At 37.2% G+C, this 20,142-nt stretch overlaps 1 protein-coding gene across 4 annotated transcripts in view; it reads left to right on the forward strand.

Moving 5' to 3' along the window:
• The window catches only part of sgk1 (serum/glucocorticoid regulated kinase 1), a 44,971-nt gene extending 33,076 nt beyond the window's left edge, over window positions 1–11,895 (forward strand). The window contains exons 1-10 of one of the 4 annotated variants that reach the window (XM_056448962.1): window positions 3,645–3,653; window positions 6,242–6,317; window positions 6,890–6,965; window positions 7,087–7,275; window positions 7,360–7,491; window positions 7,882–8,118; window positions 8,226–8,321; window positions 8,875–9,030; window positions 10,411–10,500; window positions 10,645–11,895. In XM_056448962.1, the coding sequence (XP_056304937.1) occupies window positions 6,247–6,317; window positions 6,890–6,965; window positions 7,087–7,275; window positions 7,360–7,491; window positions 7,882–8,118; window positions 8,226–8,321; window positions 8,875–9,030; window positions 10,411–10,500; window positions 10,645–10,812 (1,215 nt within the window). In that variant the 5' untranslated portion in view covers window positions 3,645–3,653; window positions 6,242–6,246 and the 3' untranslated portion in view covers window positions 10,813–11,895. Of the gene's footprint in view, window positions 1–3,644; window positions 3,654–3,742; window positions 3,940–5,757; window positions 6,114–6,241; window positions 6,318–6,889; window positions 6,966–7,086; window positions 7,276–7,359; window positions 7,492–7,881; window positions 8,119–8,225; window positions 8,322–8,874; window positions 9,031–10,410; window positions 10,501–10,644 lie in introns of those variants that run through there. The other 3 variants (XM_056448961.1, XM_056448960.1, XM_056448959.1) reach the window with 3 other exon arrangements.
• Window positions 11,896–20,142: the final 8,247 nt, after the last annotated feature.

Below are 20,142 nucleotides of genomic sequence, written 5' to 3' on the forward strand. Positions count from 1 at the left end.
TAAAACAAACGCTATGGGGCGGTATTGTTGGTAGATTTACACGAGAACAGCAGGTGCGAATGGCACTCACGAGAGAAATTTGAGATGTGAAAATGGATACACAGCAGCCTCTGGTGGAATCGCGAAAACAAAAACTGCAAAAAACGTATCCCTGGGATGTGTTTTGCGATCTCCAGAAATGTATATAGGGATACGTATTAATAATGAGCCTGGGTTCATTTTTTAGTTGCTGCAATTAAATACATTTTCTGCTGATAAAGTAAACATTGTTTTTCATTTTAAGCAATGCAATTACATTTACTTAAAATATATCTGCCTAAAACACTGCATACATTCAGCTGTTCTGTTTTAATTAGTTCAGGGAAGCATAGTAATTAATTACTTTTGAAGCAATTTACCCAACATTGGTGATGGCATACAGAAACATGATGTTTGGGAGAAGAAACTGGGGCTTGTCACATAGAAAATGACGTGTTTTTCATTTTGTGACTAATTACAGTATCTTTGGCCCAAAATAAACAATAGCATAGCACAGCGCTATAGTGGTTATTTATAAAGATAGTGCCACCCCACTGAGAACAGCCCTCCCTCAGCCAGTTCTTCTGGAATTTGTTTTAATTGATCTATAATTTGTTCCAGAGCAAGTAGTTTTTGCTGTCAGAAAAAGTTTGATAACTTACATTTTTGGATATGCTGTATCAGTGTGCTGCCTTTTGTACTTTCGATTGTTTCGCAACCTCTGTATGGCCTGTGTAATTGCTGTTTATAAAACGTTGTTGCATAATGTTGTAAGATGTTCTCACACAAATGGGTTTAAAAGATATAATTGGTGGTTTATCATTTAAATACACTTGTGCCATCAAAACCTTGTATAAAAGCAATATCACACACAAAGTCATACGATATGGTTATTTAAAATAGGAATACAAGTGAGTGTGTGTGTAAATGCTTCTTGGCAGGCCTACTGTATATTATGTTCTGGTAAAAGTAGGTTAAAAGTGTCATAGAATGCATTGATTCAGTAAGATAAATTGTTCTCTGATATCTACAGTATATAGGAGGTACAGTATGTGACATAGGTAAGTTCATAACTTCTTCAGAAACAGTTTTATATGCTTATCTATAACCCCCGAATTTACCCCTAGAAAGAAATCCCATGTTTGACCATATTTGGAACAGTCATGAATATTGATGATGCTCTGCAGCTCACAAGTACCTGTTCTCTCACACATGCACACTCAAAATAATCATACCTAATTTGTCAAAAAGTAGTTTAAGAAATTGAGTCGATACCTTGTTAAATCTTTTCAACTTAAGTGGTAGAGAGGTTTATTTCAGCTAGAAGGAGTGAGTGAGCTATCTTTAAACCACCAGAGTAACCTATATTGAGTTGTGTTTTGAGGAAATACAGGCTAAATTTTAATCCTACTTGATAAAAGGGACCAACAGAGATGCAGCTTGAGTTGTAGTTTGAAGCTTTAAGGTATGGGTCTCAAACTGGATTCCACAGCTCTGCACAGTTTTGCTCCAACCATAATCAAACACAGCTGATCCAAATAGTCAAGGTGTTCAAGACTACTGGAGTCTACTAAGCAGGTGTGAGTTGGAGGTGGTTGGAGATAAACTATCCTGAACTGCAGCCCTCCAGGAATTGAGTTTGAGACTGCTGCTTTAAGGTATATGAAAACACAGGCAGGAAATAATCAATCTTTGCATAAACAGGTGATATTAATAAAGTGTATTGCCATACTTTCACTGAAGCTGAGTGATATGACACAGTGCATAAATGCATTAAACACACTCAACAGTGTACATGTGTTTGTTGCCTAAATGCAAACATGTTCAGCAATTTAATCAAATGTAGCCTAAGATATGCTTGTTAATGATCCCATAGGCAAAGTAACAGTCTGTGTTTTGTTCCTATGGGCCTGTTTTTCACTGGGATTTTACACTTATAGGATTTACATGAGAACAATCAAACAATGGTGTTTGAGCTCATGGTATGCTATTTCCATGTACTGACCTCTTATTATTAATGCATATCCTGGCATATCCAGATTTTCATTATATGGCACTTTTGAATAAAGGTTTACATTTTGTCAACCTATCTTATACAGTGTGACAAATAGCCCCTGTCTTTATACTGTGTGGGATCATTTTAGTCTTTGCATTTCTAATAAATTGTACATACTGGTCGGCGCCAGTAGCCTTGTGGTTAGTGCATCAACACATGGCACCGAGGTGTTCACGGCGACCCGAGTTCGAGGTCCTTTGCCGACCCTTCCCCTATCTCTGCTCCCCACACTTTCCTGTCTCTAAAACAATCTCCACGGTCCTATCACAATAAAGGTGAAAACCCATAAAAAATTATTATTAAAAAAATAAAATAAACAATTTTACATACTGAGCAAGTGTGCATTATAATGGGAGGGATATCAAAACAAAGGGACACACTCTCAGGCCTGTAGACCTGGGGTTCAGGTGGTTCACAAGACCCACTCTCACAAAGGTCCATAATTTGTCCCAAACATGAGCTCATTTGTTCCCTTTTGACTGCTATGCCATTATAAATTGTGAAAATAACCCAGCGAAGAAGGCTTTGACTGTTGCATCAGTGTCACTGTAGAAAATTGCATGTGCTGGCCAGTTTGTTATTTAAATTAATGCTATGCAATGACAATGTGCTAGTTTTTAATTTAAAATGATGTAGTAAATTTTTATTTAATAAACAAGTATTGTTCTCATATTTCTTCATTCTAAATCTTTAGGAAATGTTTTGGGTACATCAAAAAATGTGGTTATGATGACCATCCAACCAGCTAGTCCATCAAAAAAATAGTGCTAAAATGTCACTAAAATGGCAGCACTAAACGGTAGTGCTGTCGCATCACAGCAAGAAGATTGCTGGTTCGAGCCTCGGCTGGGTCAGCTGGCATTTCTCCATTTCTGTGTGGACTTTGCATGTTCTCTCCGTTTGTGTGGGTTTCCTCCAGGTGCTCTGGTTTCCTCCACAGTCCAAAGACATGCTCTACAGGTGAATTGGGTATGCTAAATTCACCATAGTGTATGTGTATGAATGAGTGTATGGGTGTTTCCCAGTGCTGGGTTGCAGCTGGAAGGTCATCCACTGCATAAAACATATGCTGGATAAGTTGGCGGTTCATTCTGCTGTGGCGACCCCTGATTAATAAAGGGACTAAGCCGAAAAGAAAATGAATGAATGAATGAATGTCACCGAAATGTAATTAAAACTTCCTAATTAAATAGAAAACGAGGCGAATAACTACAAAAAAAGGTCTACATTTTAAGAAAAATAGAACCACATCTTTCTCCAGGCTGGCTACGGGCCTGAATCTAGTCCTATTGAAAACCTTTCAGTTGTTCTCAGCATAGCTCAGTTGCACGAGCATATGATGCCCATTCAGGTAGGCAGCTGGCTTTGTTTCCACGGTCAGCTTCCAAGTTCATTTAGCCATGTCTCCGCATTCAGAGTGCAGCATATTGTTGGAGGGCTGGAGAAGCTCCGCCCCGTAGATCTCCGGTGTCAGATCAGCCCGGTGGAATGCGGCGGACTCACAAATTTCTTCTTTCACCTCAAAACTTCCTCATCGAGCCAGTGCGCGGCACCTTACTCTCTCCCTCACCGCTGACATGTAAGTTAAATCTCGCCGAATTAAGCTCTCGCGGAAATTAACGAAATTGTTTTTGACTATTACAGTCCGCTGTAGGTGTCCGCTTATTACCGGAGACATAGGCGCATCACCTTCCGGGCAGTGACCCGGTTTTAACACTGTACTCGTATCTGGGCTATATTGATACAGTCTGATGATAAGGGCACTTGGCTCTGCCTTTATCAAACATATGAAAAGTCACTCTCGGCTTTCAGAAGTCACTAGTCTAGGATTAACAGCACAATGAGAACTTCAGCGGAACTTAAAGGTTTGTACTTTTCTTGAACAGAATATTACAATATACAGCTAATATGGATTAATGGCTGCACTATTTGCAATTATAGTATAACGATGTATTAAACGTGGATTATAGTAAGAACTTTTAAACGTTACGGTAGTAATATAGCACAAGCAGCGCTAAAAATACACATTAAATCAAATGTTGTTTGATTGACCTTGTTCATGTTCTTTCAGACTCGCATATGTATTGAAAGCTGGTGTTTTGAACGTTTTATTAGCTTTAATGTTTTCTGCTCAATTCCACGGTCTACTGTTTAAAAGAGATACTACTTCAGATACTATTATAGGTAATAAGTGGTTAAGTCAAAATGATTTGTGTCACTACCCAACCATTTATGAGTTTACATGTTTTTGCGGCTTATGTTCTCAGCTTTTATTCTAACTTATTAAGTTTCATGATTGGCACAGTTAATTAACCGTCTGCTGTTTTTTGCATTGCATAACTTTGTGTAATAGGGCATTTCATAATCTTTCGTAAATTCCCTAACATGCTTTGTTTGGCAAGGAAACAATGCAGAAGTTTGATATGTCTTAGAACAGAGTTAATGAAGTGGAGTCTGACTCAAATCCGCGAATCGATTCTTTCGAACAGTTCGATTCGAACACCCGTTCAAAAGAGATTCAATTTATTCACGTGACATTGTGGTGTAGGTTATATTGCTGTAAACGTTTCGTATGCATGCCCATAATTACAGATTATTTCATTTTCATTTTGCACATTATAATAAGATAGCTATTTGTCCCACTAATTACTTTTTGACCAATTAGTTAAATCCTCTTGCCTTATATATTAATAGAGTTATATGACACTAATGAATAAGAGGGACTGAGGTGAGTGTCAGAAATGGAACCCTTTATTTACAGAAGATAAATAAATAAATAGATTGATTTTAAATACAATACCGATGAGATAAAGTAAATCGTTTAATGTGTGGTTTAGTTCAAAACAGCAACAACAATTTTATGTGTTGCATATAGCCTAAATGTCTGTTTAAAACCCCACCAAAAAGCCTCATTTTAGGCTACACTACAGTCAATATTAATATTTTAGATTTATTTGTAAACCTACTGCGTTTTAAAATTGCTTTTCACTTCTTGTCCTTGCTTTATTTATCAAAATAATAATCATTTTACGTTTTAATCAATTATGGCCTTTGATTTTTTTATATGGACTGAGAATGCTAATGAAAGTCTATGAAGGGGTGTATTTTGCGGCAGTGGTGCGTTTTTCGGTACAACACCGGGATTGAATCGTCCAACGATTCATTGAAATAATCTGACACAAAAGAACGATTCTTTCAGCGTTAATCCAGTCAGTACTTTTCCAGTGAGTGCTCAAGTTTGGCTCAAGTTCCCCTTCTTTTGTCTCATTCATGCGTCATCTGTCACAATGTTTGAAATGGGACTTTGAGGGGAAAACGTGAGGTACAAAGCAAGAGAAAGTTGTATAGGGTATCTATTGTTACTGACTTCTGCACCCGTGGATGGCAGTGGGCTAGCTGTAGAAACCGTTTTCTTTTGTTTTTATTTAATCTCCACTGCTGTTATACTGAATGCATTATTCAATCTAAAGTAGCTTTGGTTAACAACAAGACTGGGATGTCTGTATTATGACTATTCCAAGGAGGAAGGCAGGTTTGTTTGTAAAAGAAATGTACAGTACTATTTAGATCAAGTTTGCTCTGGTTTTGATCGTTCCTCTCAACAGAACATGCAGTCCTGCGCTTATTAGATCCGGCAAGATCTTGTTTTCAACTGTTAGCTAAGTAACATAACATCAGACTTTCGGGGCGTGCCGAACTGATGTTCCCTTCACTCACAGTTGGCCCCTCAAAGACGTCACGTTTGACACTGCTGAGGAACATACACAAGGCCACGCCCCCTCAAACAGACATTTGCGTCAAGAAACGCCTCCTCTGCGAGAACACCACACAAGCCACGCTTATTACGCGATCCATACGCTCCTCCTCCGGTGTTTTAAATAGTTGGGACTGTAGTGTAGGAGTTCAGTAGCGCTTTGTGTCGTTTTGGTCTCGGGCCCGGAGTGGAAAACTACAGCCATGACAATCCAAACGCAGACGAGCGTTTCAGCTCCAGACTTGACCTACTCTAAAACAAGAGGACTAGTTGCTAATCTGAGTGGTACGCTTTGTTTTTTTTCGGATGAATGGAATCTATACAGCCAACTTTTGTGAGGGAAGGGAAGAATATTAAGTGATGCTGCTTTTTAAATGGAGGTTTTCTTTCTCTGTTTTGTCTTTCATGTGCAGCTTTTATGAAGCAGAGAAAGATGGGACTGAATGACTTCATCCAGAAGCTTTCCACAAACTCTTATGCATGCAAGCAGTAAGTTTATTTGATGTAAATATTGAAAGAAATAGCGCACATGTAGAACAATTCAGCAATAATAATATACCTGTATTAAGTTTTTTTTTTGTAATTTTATACTTTTATACATTTGTAAACATGCACATTATTTGCAACTTATTGGATGTTTACAAATGTATTTCAGAAATGAAATTACAATAAATAGAACACAGGTATATTATTATTACTAATTTGTCATTTTATTCAAATAGTTTTATTAAAACATGCAATTATAACTTTTTATTGTATTTCAACTATTCTTATTTATTTTTAAAAGCAATAAAAACAAACAATTATATATATATTTGTGATTAAAAATATATTTAAAATAATACTAATTGTTTAAAAAAAATTGAATATTAATTTTTAACTTATTCAAACTATTTATTTCTTATTTGTTTTAATAATAATAATAATAATAATAATAATAATTATTATTATTATTATTATTATTATTATGTATTTATTTATTTTATATTCCAGGTGTTTTATTTATAGATTTGTCCTTGTTTGTTTTCTTACTGTGCATCTCTGATTTGTTGTTCTTGCAGTCCTGAGGTTCAGTCCATCCTAAACCTGACACCACCACAAGATGTGGAGCTAATGAACAGCAACCCTTCCCCTCCGGTAAATCTGCTTGTGTTTATGTTGTTTATAGCAGCAGAAAACATGTTTATATGCAGCCTGCATCTCACTCCAAAACAATGTCTGAATCCTATTAATCCAATGATATCTCTCTGCTCCTCAGCCAAGTCCCTCTCAGCAGATAAACCTCGGCCCTTCCTCAAACCCCACCGCCAAACCATCAGACTTCGACTTCCTGAAAGTCATCGGAAAGGGTAGCTTTGGCAAGGTTCTCCTGGCTCGCCACCGGAGCGACGAGAAGTTTTATGCGGTGAAGGTGCTTCAGAAGAAGGCCATCTTAAAGAAAAAAGAGGTACGAGATCACACACAGCTATTCACTTCTCAAGCTTTTTGTCAAACAGTAAGTATGCATGACCTCTTAACCTCTGACCCTTAGGAGAAACACATAATGTCCGAGCGCAATGTGTTACTGAAGAATGTCAAGCATCCATTCCTGGTGGGCCTGCATTACTCCTTCCAGACCACCGACAAACTCTACTTCGTACTGGACTACATCAATGGAGGAGAGGTGTGTACTGAAATAAGCGAGACATTACAAACAATCAGGATTGAGGACAGAGAGAGTGACACAAAATAGAGACAGCGAGGTAGATGCAGACAGAAAAAGGGAAATCCTGTCATGAGAAGAGCGCCTGGGCTCTGAATAGGAAACTCTCATCAGGAAATGGCTGGGAGGGAAAGTGTGTGAGGTGGGAGAGCCAGATTTAGCAGCTGCGGTGGTTTAGACTGGGTCTAACCCAACAGACGTCTCTGAGGGGCTAGGAGGAGGGGGTGACGTTCTCATTTCCTGCCATTGTTCAGGATCGCAGAGAGTCTAGAAAGCTTTGATTAAGTATGCCATTCAGGATGTGGAACTCACAGTCTAATCTGTCTCCTCTTTCTCTTTGTCCTTCCATAGCTGTTTTATCACTTGCAAAGGGAGCGATGCTTTCTGGAGCCGCGCGCTCGCTTCTATGCGGCGGAGATTGCCAGTGCTTTGGGTTACCTGCATTCACTGAACATCGTCTACCGAGACCTGAAGCCCGAGAACATTCTGCTGGATTCTCAAGGGCACATAATACTGACCGATTTTGGCCTGTGCAAAGAGAACATTGAGCCCAATGGAACGACGTCAACCTTCTGTGGGACGCCAGAGGTGAATACTGGGCTTTTATTGGTTTACAGAAGTTTGTTTTAAATACTGCAGCTGAAACTAGAGTCAGTATGTGAACTTTTATTAAGGTTTTTCTGTTTGTCTTGCAGTATTTGGCACCAGAGGTGTTACACAAGCAGCCCTATGACCGAACAGTGGACTGGTGGTGTTTGGGTGCAGTGCTGTATGAAATGTTATATGGCCTGGTGAGTGGATGATTTCTTTAATGCATATAAGTGAAAATTCTAGGCCGAAACCAAAAAATCTGGATGCATTAGACCGAAAACCCAAAAGCTTTGTTATAATTATTAAATTATCTAGAATTATTATTTAAGACTTTTAAAATTAAACCAGTGTTTCCCAACCCTGTTCCTGAAGGCACACCAACAGTACACATTTTCAACCTCTTCCTAATCAAACACACCTCAATCAACTCATCAGAACATTAGAAGAGACTCCAAGACCCAAAACGAATGGGTCAGATAAGGGAGACTTCCAAAATATGTACTGTTGGTGTGCCTCCAGGAACAGAGTTGGGAAACACTGAATTAAACTACCATTAAATAACCATATTTTATTGACAGTGAAATTGTGTTGACAGTGTACGAGTGGAGGAAAGTTTACCATTTTTGTTTTTATCACGATAATGTTCAGTGGCCGAAACTTCAGCGCAGCCCTGATTTAACTGAACATATTTAGCTTTATTAGCTAAGCTGACTTTGTAGACGATGGTTGACTGTTTTTATGCTTTCTCCACAGCCTCCATTCTACAGTCGGAACACAGCAGAGATGTACGATAACATTTTGAACAAGCCACTGCAGCTGAAACCCAACATCTCCAATGCTGCCAGACACCTGCTGGAGGGCCTGCTGCAAAAAGACAGAACCAAAAGGCTGGGCTTCACTGATGACTTTGTAAGAGTTTTTGAATTTTAGTGCACATATACACACACAATGTTTATGAAATAAATGATGAAATGATTTGATTAAATATTATAAATAAAATACAAATATATATATATATATATATATATATATATATATATATATATATATATATATATATATATATATATATATATATATATATATATATATATATATATATATATATATATATATATATATATATATATATATATATATATAATATAAAATGTTCCTATACAGTGCTCAGAATGTACGAGTACACCTCCCTTATAGATCTCTTTTAAATGAATAGTTTCTACAGCAGTGGTTTCACATAGTGGGGGTCGAGAGACAATAAGAGAAAGTCGTTTGGTGATTTGCAAAAATCAAATTCATTTTATTAAACTATTAGAATTACAATATTTTATCCAAAACCTACTGAAGAACAAAATAGTAGTTAATAGTAACATTAACATAATAAAAACACAACATACAAATAAAAAGCCATCAGCCTTTCCATTTTTTTCATGACCCCTGGGGGGATTACATGATATTAAAGACACAGCATGTCGATTTGGTGGCACCAGGATAAACTTTCTGACACCTTTACGGCACTCAAGTACATTAAAAATAAATACAGGCCACATTTGAATATGGAGGCTGTTTTCCGAGTGGCATTTTCCAAAATTAAACGATGAATAGAAGTGGGCCTATTGATATGTATGCACCGTTGTGTGAAAGGTTTATATATTTATAACCATCTCAGAGATTATTGGGGGCCGCGATTCACTTGCAATGTTATTTTGGGTGTCGCAGGCTGAAAATTTTGGAACCCCAATATTTTATTTGTGCTTCTACATTAGATAGGTCAGTACTGAAGCCAAATCTGGAGCTAATCTAATAAAGAACTGAAGATCACAGTCCAAAAATTAGTTCACCCAAATTTATATGATGGGAAAGATACTACATATTTTAAAAAGAAAAAAATATCAAAGAGGAAACAAAAATATATATAAACGTTAGTTAAAATTTTGTACTTCGTAAAAAAAAAAAAAAAAAAAAAAATTGCAATCTTTTGCTTGAATTTAAATGTATTACCTTTCTATTTTGAAAGATGTTCAGTGACTAAAATATTATTTCAATAAATATATCTGTTTTATTAATTTGTTTTGTTAAAATGCACCAAAATATAACTTATATTCACTGAGAAATGCATATAAAATGTAAATTTTTGGGGTGTACTTGCGTATGCTAAGCACTGTACATATATAAAATGTTATATAATAATAATGATAATAATAATAATAATAATAAAAATTACTCTTTATATTATTATGTTTGTGTTTTGCTATTGTATCTAATGAATCTTCTGTTTTACTTGTGTAGACTGAGATCAAGAACCACATGTTCTTCTCCCCCATCAATTGGGACGATCTAAACGCCAAGAAGCTTACGCCACCCTTCAACCCCAATGTGGTACGTCACACTGCTCTTCCTCTTTGCTGACTTTGAGTTTTGAGCACATTGCACTGGATGTGAGATAAACGTCCCAGTCATGCTGGCCGCTATGCAAATATTGCACCTTCTAATCAATGTCATTTTGACATCGTTCTCTTTCAGACGGGGCCTAACGACTTGCGACACTTTGACCCCGAGTTCACCGATGAGCCAGTGCCGAACTCAATCGGCTGCTCGCCAGACAGCGCTCTGGTCACGTCCAGCATCACTGAAGCGACCGAAGCTTTCCTGGGCTTCTCTTACGCCCCTGCTATGGACTCCTACCTGTAGCCCATTTCCCAGAAACGCCATCCCATAGACTCCTACCTGTAGCTCATTTACCATGGAAATGCTGTCCCATGGAATCTCACCTGTAGTGCATCACTATGAGAAAAGCAAACCCCCGTCTCATTTCCTTGCCTCCAGATCGGGGGCATTTGCACATGGCGTACGGCAGCTCGAAAGGCCTTTATTGAAAGGCCTGAGTTTTACACGTTAAAGAAGAAGACTCATCCTCTTCATCCAAATGCACGATTTCTCCTCCGCTTTCACCCTGGGTTGTGACAGATGGGGAAAAAGAGAGAGAAGATTGATGCTGATGGACGTTTATGTACTAGATTTATTTCAAAGCTTATTCGCGTTTCGTTTTTTTTAGACGTCATTGTTTTGGATGGATTGAATGCGCGCGTGTGCGTGTGCGTGTGTGTGTGCGTGTGTGTGCGTGTGTGTGCGTGTGTGTGTGTGTGTGTGTGTGTGTGTGTGTGTGTGTGTGTGTGTGTGTGTGTGTGTGTGTGTGTGTGTGTGTGTGTGTGTGTGTGTGTGTGTGTGTGTGTGTGCCTTCATTTAACACCCCGTGCAAATGTTTGTTTAGTCTAAATCATGTGATCTGGCATGTCAGTCCACGTCAGATATAAACAGTCATCGTGACACTAAAACCACTAAAATATATCAGCATCTGATGTTTTTGTGACCTTTCAGTTACGCATCTGGGATCAAATTTTGCACATTTATCTTCCTAAATTAAAGAGCACTTCCTTTTATGTTTCTTGTTTATGACTTGAGTGGAAGGTGCTAGAAGGATGTGCTGCTAATGTGTGTAGAAATGCTCACTTTAGTCTTCCAGCCTCCTTGGATGTACAGTAATCCAGAAACGGGCCAGTCTGTCTCAGCAACACATTCCATTGAACAAGACTGTATGGTTATTTAAGTTTGTATATTTTAAGGTCTTCTGTGTTAGTTTTAATGTATATGGAACAAAAATTTAAAAAGGTATGCTTATATGTAACTATAAATGTACTGTAAAATTGTAAAATGTTTGAATTATGTGACCTTGTTTGGTTCGCAATAAAACTTTATGGTTATTTTTCCCCTAAATTGCCTTTGTGTTTTGCTGTGGATGACGAAACTTTGTGACCCACAACACATTGGAGCATATAAATGTATTCGTTTAATAAGCAGTGTCACACGAGTAGCAGTGCGATGTGGCTGTATCGGCACAAGTGGGAGGTGTGCGAGTGTCCCATCAGTGACAATATACAGCCACATCGCACTGTTACGAGTGTGATATTGCATTCATACAACAGTTCGACAGCATAATCGTGAGTATAAAAAAAATCAAACATGGAGAGTCTCAAATGCTTTTGTAAGAGGAACTACTTTCTTCCGCCATTCATTCACATCTGCAGCTGAAGTCAGACGTCACTTTAGAGCTAGTATTTGAATGATTCTCTGGCGTATTGTCTATAGTGGTGACAACATAAAATGCCATTAGTCTACAGAGATGCTTATTATGTTACAGGGCTTATTATGTGGTCTCTGTCGCCATCTTGTAGATGGACAACGTCAATTGTCTTTGGTGTGCTCAATGACAGGCTAATGGCCACTGTCTCTCAGAAATTATAAGGATAGTGCCTTTTTTTTATATATTTTTAAGTAAACTGCATAGTTGCAATATAAACAAATACATTTTCAAGTAAAGAAGCCTCAAAAGTACATGTTTTCAACAGCATATGTTCTTCAACAGCATCAATATTTGTCAAACTGTAGAGTGTCCTCTGCTTGTTGCTGTATGTTCGCGGAGTAATACGCAAGGATGAAGTTATTTATTTAAGTTATTTAAGAATCCTGTTATTTGCCCATCAGCCCATCAGATTCAAGAAACAGACAGAGCTGTTGTATAAAAGCCATCACACGCTGTGAAACGTCATCAGACGTCACCTCAGCTGGTCAAAGGTCGCTTTTAGGACCGTATTGTGCGTCATTTGTTTTGTTCCCAGGCCAGCGGTCACGCCAGCCTTGCACACTGAACTTTCAACCAGCCATAATTTCATTTCTCTGGCATCTGTCAATGTTTGCATGTATTAACTGCGGCTCCTGGAAGGGCTTTTCTGAGACCCAAGGTAATGTTCTGAGCAAGTTCACCAGAGGCGTTAAAACTAGGTCACGCATCAGAGATGTGACTGGTACTTTGTTTAAAGTAAACTTGAAAATTGGATAAAAGGGGTTTCAAAGACAGGAGGATATTTGTTTTGCTCTCAGCAGACTAATGGTTGTGTGACAGTCAGCGGTTACTATAGTACTATATAATAAAGCAAAGCGAAAACTTGCCGAAAATCATAAAATATGAATTTGTTTATCTTATATGGAACAACACTGCATTGCAATAAACATTGTGGAGATTATAGATAGATAGATAGATAGATAGATAGATAGATAGATAGATAGATAGATAGATAGATAGATAGATAGATAGATAGATAGATAGATAGATGGATGGATGGATGGATGGATGGATGGATGGATGGATGGATGGATGGATGGATGGTTGATTAAATAGATTAAATAGAGCAATGCAGCATGCCAATAACTTACAGAAGCGCATTGACGCATTAGGAAGAATATCTGCTTCCCTAAAGAGCTTTGTAATGCATATTTCTTAAAGTTGCCATATTTGTTTTATTCATTAATTTTCCTTCGGATTAGTCCCTTATTTCATGTTTCCTTGAATGACATTTTTTTTCATTAACCAAATAACTTTTTCAGAGTACTGAACTTTCTGTGCTTAGTAAAGATGCTTTGGATGTTGGACGGATGGATGGATGTCTGAGATCTCATGATCAACTAGCGCCACCAAGTGTCACCTTTTAAAACTTTTCCACATTTTGTAACCAAGTTCTTGATTAGAGTGTAGCACTCTAATTCATTCATTCATTCATTCATTCATTCATTCATTCATTTTCTTTTCGGCTTAGTCCCTTTATTAATCAGGAGTCGCCAAAGCGGAATGAACCGCCAACTTAGCCACCATATGTTTTATGCTGCGGATGCCCTTCCAGCTGCAACCTAACACTGGGAAACACTCTAATACATACATGAATATATTATATTACAAAAAAGTACTGCTTTAGTATGGTATACTGTAAAACTTTTACGTTTTGGCAGTTAAACTATGTCAAACTATGGTTAGTGCAACAGAACCGGGTTTAATTTCAGGAACATTTTTCTGTCTTTTAAATTTGTTTCATTTTCGTAAGGGTAATTTCTCTCTCAGTTTAGTGTTGTGGAGAGATTTGAGCTTGCACTATTATGTGGAAACGTTTTTTAAAATGTATTTTTCTAATTTACTTATATTTATTTGATTTTCTTCTACTTATTGAATATTTCCACATGCACTTTGTTAATTTGTGAAAAACACCGCCTTGCCAAGCTGAGTCACAGGCCGACATTCACAGTCTTTTGTGTAATTGCAATTCTCTGGCCGCTAGAGGGCGCTATACCACCAAGAGAAACTTCTGCAGGGAAAAAAAAACTAATCATAAGGGGAATAAATATTACATTAAACTACCTGGTGCTGGTGCCATATTATCCACAAAGACATGCCATGTGGATTCATTAGCAGTGCGTGGAACTACAGTTATGTTGGTGTTTGGAAAACCACAGCTGTAATTCAGCCATTGTAAGTTTTACACCACAGAAGTTCATACAGCAGACTGCCAGATTTCTTGTCAGTGGCCTTATCAGACTCATAAATTAACTTTTAATCAGAATAAACATTGTTAATTTACACATACCTTACAGAATCCTGTTTGCATATTTATTTTATTATACATGATTATGAAAATGAGATGAGATATTCAATTCAATTCAATTCACCTTTATTTCTATAGCGCTTATACAATGTAGATTGTGTCAAAGCAGCTTCACATAAAAGGTCACAGTAAATAGGAACAGTGTAGTTCAGTTTGTAGTGTTTAAGTTCAGTTCAGTTTAGCTCAGTTCAGTGTGGTTTAATAATCACTACTGAGAGTCCAAATACTGAAGAAGAAATCCAACGATGCGCAGCTCTACAGATCCCGAAACATGCAAGCCAGTGGCGACAGCGGAGAGGGAAAAAAAAACTTCACTAAAGGCGGAAGTGAAGAAAAAAAACCTTGAGAGAAACCAGGCTCAGTTGGGCACGACCATTTTAATTTCTCCGCTGGCCAAACGTTTGTGCAGAGCTGTAGTCTCAGTGGCGGAGGCTGGAAGCTGGCCTCAGCGAAGACTCGTCTGTCTCTGGAGCGTCACAGGAATCAGTCTCATGTTCTCCACTCCTCCATGACCATCACAGAAGCTGCTCAGGATTCGGCCAGGTCCAGGATATAAAAAACCTTGGGATCATCTCGTCGTTGGTCTTGGATCGAATCAGTGACTCTGCATAGTCTGAGGGCCTCGGGAAGAGTATCCCCAGGTGGAAATGGAGAATAAAGAAAATAATTAGCGTAGCTGATGTTCACAGTGTATATCAACAAGATGCATAACCTGTGTGGAAGCCCCCAAGTGGTGCACTAAGTGTATGCTTTACTGAACAGATAGGTCTTTAATCTAGTTTTGAATTGGGAGAGTGTGTCTGAGCCTCGGACGTTATCAGGAAGGCTATTCCAGAGTTTAGGAGCTATAAATGAGAAGGCTCGACCTCCTTTACTCGACTTTGCTATTCTAGGTACTACCAGAAGCCCTGAGTTTTGAGACCTTAAAGAGCGAGTTGGATTGTAGCGAGACAGAAGATTGGTTAGATAAACAGGAGCTAGATTATTTAGAGCTTTATATGTAAGAAGCAATATTTTAAATTCAATACGAAACTTAACAGGCAGCCAGTGTAAGGAGGATAAAATTGGGGTGATGTGATCAAATTTTCTAGACCTGGTAAGAACTCTGGCAGCTGCATTTTGTACTAGCTGAAGTTTGTTAATAGAGGATGCTGGGCAGCCAGCAAACAGTGCATTACAGTAGTCCAGCCTAGAAGTCATAAAAGCATGGACTAGCTTTTCTGCATCTGAGATGGATAGCATACTTCGTAACTTAGCGATATTTCTCAGATGAAAGAAAGCAGTTTTTGTGACATGGGATATATGATTTTTAAAAGTTAAATTACTGTCTAATATGACACCCAGATCTTTTATAGTAGAGCTAACGCTAACTTTGTATCCCTCTAATTGTAGGTCGAGTTGTGAGATCTGCTGTGTACAGGATTTAGGCCCAATAAGTAATAATTCTGTTTTGTCTGAGTTTAAGAGAAGATAATTGTTGGTCATCCAGTCTTTAACATCTTTAATACACTCAGTTAGCTTGGACAGATTAGACGTCTCGTCAGGTTTAGTTGAAATATATAATTGAGTATCATCTGCATAGCAGTGAAAGCTGATCCCATGTCTTCTAATAATGTCTCCCAGGGGTAGCATGTATATTGTAAACAGCAAAGGGCCTAAAACTGATCCTTGAGGCACCCCGTATTTTACTGGGCTGATTTGTGAAGGCTGTCCATTAATATTCACAAACTGGTAACGGTCAGATAAGTATGACTTAAACCATTGTAGGGCATGTCCCTGGACACCTGTAGACTTTAAGCGATTAATAAGGATACCATGGTCAATAGTGTCAAATGCCGCACTAAGATCGAGTAGAACTAATAGCGAGATGCACCCTTGGTCAGCAGCTAAGAGTAAATCGTTGGTTATTTTCACTAATGCAGTTTCTGTACTGTGATGAGCTCTGAAACCTGACTGAAACACTTCAAAAACATTGTTGGTCTGCAGAAAGGAGCATAATTGAGCAGAAACAACTTTTTCTAGTATTTTAGATATAAATGGAAGGTTTGAAATAGGCCTATAGTTAGTTAAGTTGCTAGGGTCCAGTTGTGGTTTCTTAATAATAGGTTTAATAACAGCTAACTTGTAAGGATTTGGAACATGGCCTAAAGATAAAGAAGAGTTGATAATGTTAAGAAGAGGTTTTCCTATAACAGGTAGCAATTCTTTCAGTAACTTTGTTGGAATTGGGTCCAATATACACGTAGCTGATTTAGAGCTATTTATAATTTTGTCTAGCTCTTCCTGTTTTATGATTTTAAAGCACTGTAGGTTATTTAGATTCAGAGGCGTGTTTACTGGATCTGAAGTATAAGGCGGTGCAGAAAGTTTAATGTCTCCTATTTTCTGTCTAAAGCCTTCTATTTTATCACTGAAAAAATTCATGAAGTCATCACTACTAATTTGCGATGGAACGTTTTGTTCCAAAGATGACCGATTATTTGTTAATTTAGCAATGGTGTTAAATAAGAATCTAGGATTGTTATGATTATTTTCTATCAGTTTGCGGAGGTGCTCAGCCCTGGCAGATTTTAAAGCCCTCCTATAGCTGGACATACTGTCTTTGTATGCAATTCTAAAGACTTCTAAATTAGTTTTTTTCCATTTACGTTCCAGGGCACGGGTTGCTGTTTTGAGAGCGCGGGTTTGACTATTATACCACGGTGTAGTTTTATTCTCTCTAGCCTTTTTTAGTTTGATGGGTGCCACAGTATTTAGAGTGCTAGTAAAGATGGCATCCATACTGCTGGTTACTACATCAAGGTCATTTGCGTTTGCGGGTGCATTTTGAAGTAGAGAAAGATCAGGTAAGTTATTTATAAATTCATCTTTAGTGGATGGAACAATAGTTCTACTAGGGCGATATATTGGAGCAGATCTGCTAATTTCAGGTAAACACAGCTTATATAGTAAGAGGTAGTGGTCTGTAATATCATCACTTTGTGGTATAATGTCTACATCAATGACCTCAATTCCATAAGATACAACATATATGGCCTATATGTAAATGTAAATATGGCCACACTATGGTAGATTAATATATATTAGGGTAAATTATATATTGGAATATATAAAGATACTTGGACTGTGACAACTGTTTCACATTGGTGTTGATTCAGCTGTATAGGTCCACATCAAGTCACAATACATGCTGTATTTAAAACGTTTCTGCAATTCCCAAATTAAGGCTAAAAGCTTCATATGTTCTGTTGTTGTTACACTATAATACCTCTGAAATTCAACTGGATCAACCATTGGTGTGTGTGTGTTTAGGTAGGTTTTGGCTGACACTGCAAAACTTAATAATAAAGCATGACCTGTTACATAACTGACTAGTTGATAATAGCTTATTTTTGTTTACCAGACAGTTCTGTACAGTTACCTATTGGTTACAGAAACAGAACATCCTGAATGTTCTTAATTGGTTTCCAAAAATAACCTTAGGGGAACATTCTGTGTTTGCAAGGATCAATTGCTTTTATAAGGGATAGTAGTACACCCAAAACTCAAGAGTGCGCTGACTCTGTTTGTTTACAATATTTTTATAGGTCGCAGCATCCAGGATAAGCACATGTACCATTTTGATGAACAACAAGAACACACGTGTCCTCTCTTTCCTGTGTAAACAAACAGCATCAGCAAATGTCTGAATTTGCCGTATCGTCACCTTGGAATTATAAGGTTCTATCTGCATTCTGAATGATTTTGAGATATAGAGCTTCAAAGTTTTTGCATTCCATAGTAAACAGTATGTGTGTAACATTTTTTTTTTTTAAATAAAAAGTCTTAAAATGTAAACAACTTATTAAAAAAACACCCCATAATGTAGATAAGTTGTTATTTAAAAGAATATGTCAATTTTTCTCTAAATAACAGTTTTTAGCATAACAAAACTATTAAAGCTGTAGGTTCAATTGGGCTGAGGACAAGGACAATGAAAGGGTTTGTACATTTGTAAAGTGCATTTAATAAAGAACAAAATCTGAGCTAAACGAATGACATATTCCTGTACCGAACAACTCACAGAAATAAACCATCAGTTCATTTTAGACATTTTTGGGATGAAATACTTTTTATTCACTGTACAGGCCCATAGCCTGGGCCAGGGGTGGTTCGGGTTGTTCGAAAGACCCACCCCTTACTGACAAAGCACGAGCTCATTTGTCATATTTTGACTGCTACGCCATAATAAATTGTGAAAATAACCATCAAAGAAGGCTTTAAGATCTGAATGAGGAAAGTTAAATGTGTTGCCGGTTTGTGTTTGCCTAATAAATGACAATAGGCTAGTTTTTAATTTAAAACTTAAACAGCATCTTTTTTTTCAAATAATATATGATGTAATAAATGTTTATTTGAAAAATAAGTATTATTCTAATCTTTAGGAAATGTTTTTGGTACATGGCTAATCCAGCAAAAAATAGTGCTTAAAAAGTATTTAAACCTCATAATTAAATAGATAATAAGGAGAATTTTTGCAAAAAGCTCCATATTTTAAGTAAAAGAATCACCTCTTTCACCAGGCTGGCTACTGGCCTGCTGTATTTATGTTTTTATTTCAGGGACAAATAATGTACATTTCTGGTAGAATGTCCCACAAATAAAACAATCAACAACGAAAAAACAATGGTTAAACCTAACCACAAAGTCACAATGATTTTACTACACATTTACAACAGAACTATGCTATTTTTTGGGAGATTTCAGATTTCATCCCTATCCATTTTTTTCTTTATGTAAATTAGCACATTTTGATGCTAATTCATTAGAATCACTTTACCAGTTTGACATTTTACTGCATTTTATATTCATCCAATTACAGCAAAATCAGAAGTCTTTTTTAATAAGTGAATCCATTCTGATGAATGTTGGAAACCAGTAACCACTGACATTTCTAGTAGGAAAGTCAGGTAACCATTGACATCCATACGAAAAACAAATCGCCTACTATGAAAGTCAATGGTTACCGGATTCCAACAGCAGAAGAAAGAAACTCAAGCAGGTTTGGAACAAGTTATACATGAGTAAATCATTGACAGATTTATAGTTTTGGGTGAACTGTCCCTTCAAGATTTAGTTTATTTCAAGCCTGTAGCTATTTTTTTTTTCGATAGTCTACAGAACAAACCATCGTTATATAATAACTTGTCTAATTACCCTAACCTGTCTAGTTAACCTAATTCACTTAGTTAAGCCTTTAAATGTCACTTTAAGCTGTAAAAACGTGTCTTGAAAAATATCTAGTCAAATGTTATTTACTGCCATCATAACAAAGATAAAAAAAATCAGTTATTAAAAATGAGTTATTAAAACTATTATGTTTAGAAATATGCTGAAAAATATTCTCTCCGTTAAACAGAAATTGGGAAAAAATATAAACAGGTGGGCTTATAATTCAGGGGGGTTAATAATTCTGACTTCAACCGTAGCTTGTCGAATGGTTATCATTACCACACTTTTTTTATGCAACAAAAATACTTCCTACATTTTTGTC

The sequence above is a fragment of the Danio aesculapii genome, chromosome 23 (genome assembly GCF_903798145.1).
Source record: "Danio aesculapii chromosome 23, fDanAes4.1, whole genome shotgun sequence".
NCBI lineage: Eukaryota > Metazoa > Chordata > Actinopteri > Cypriniformes > Danionidae > Danio > Danio aesculapii.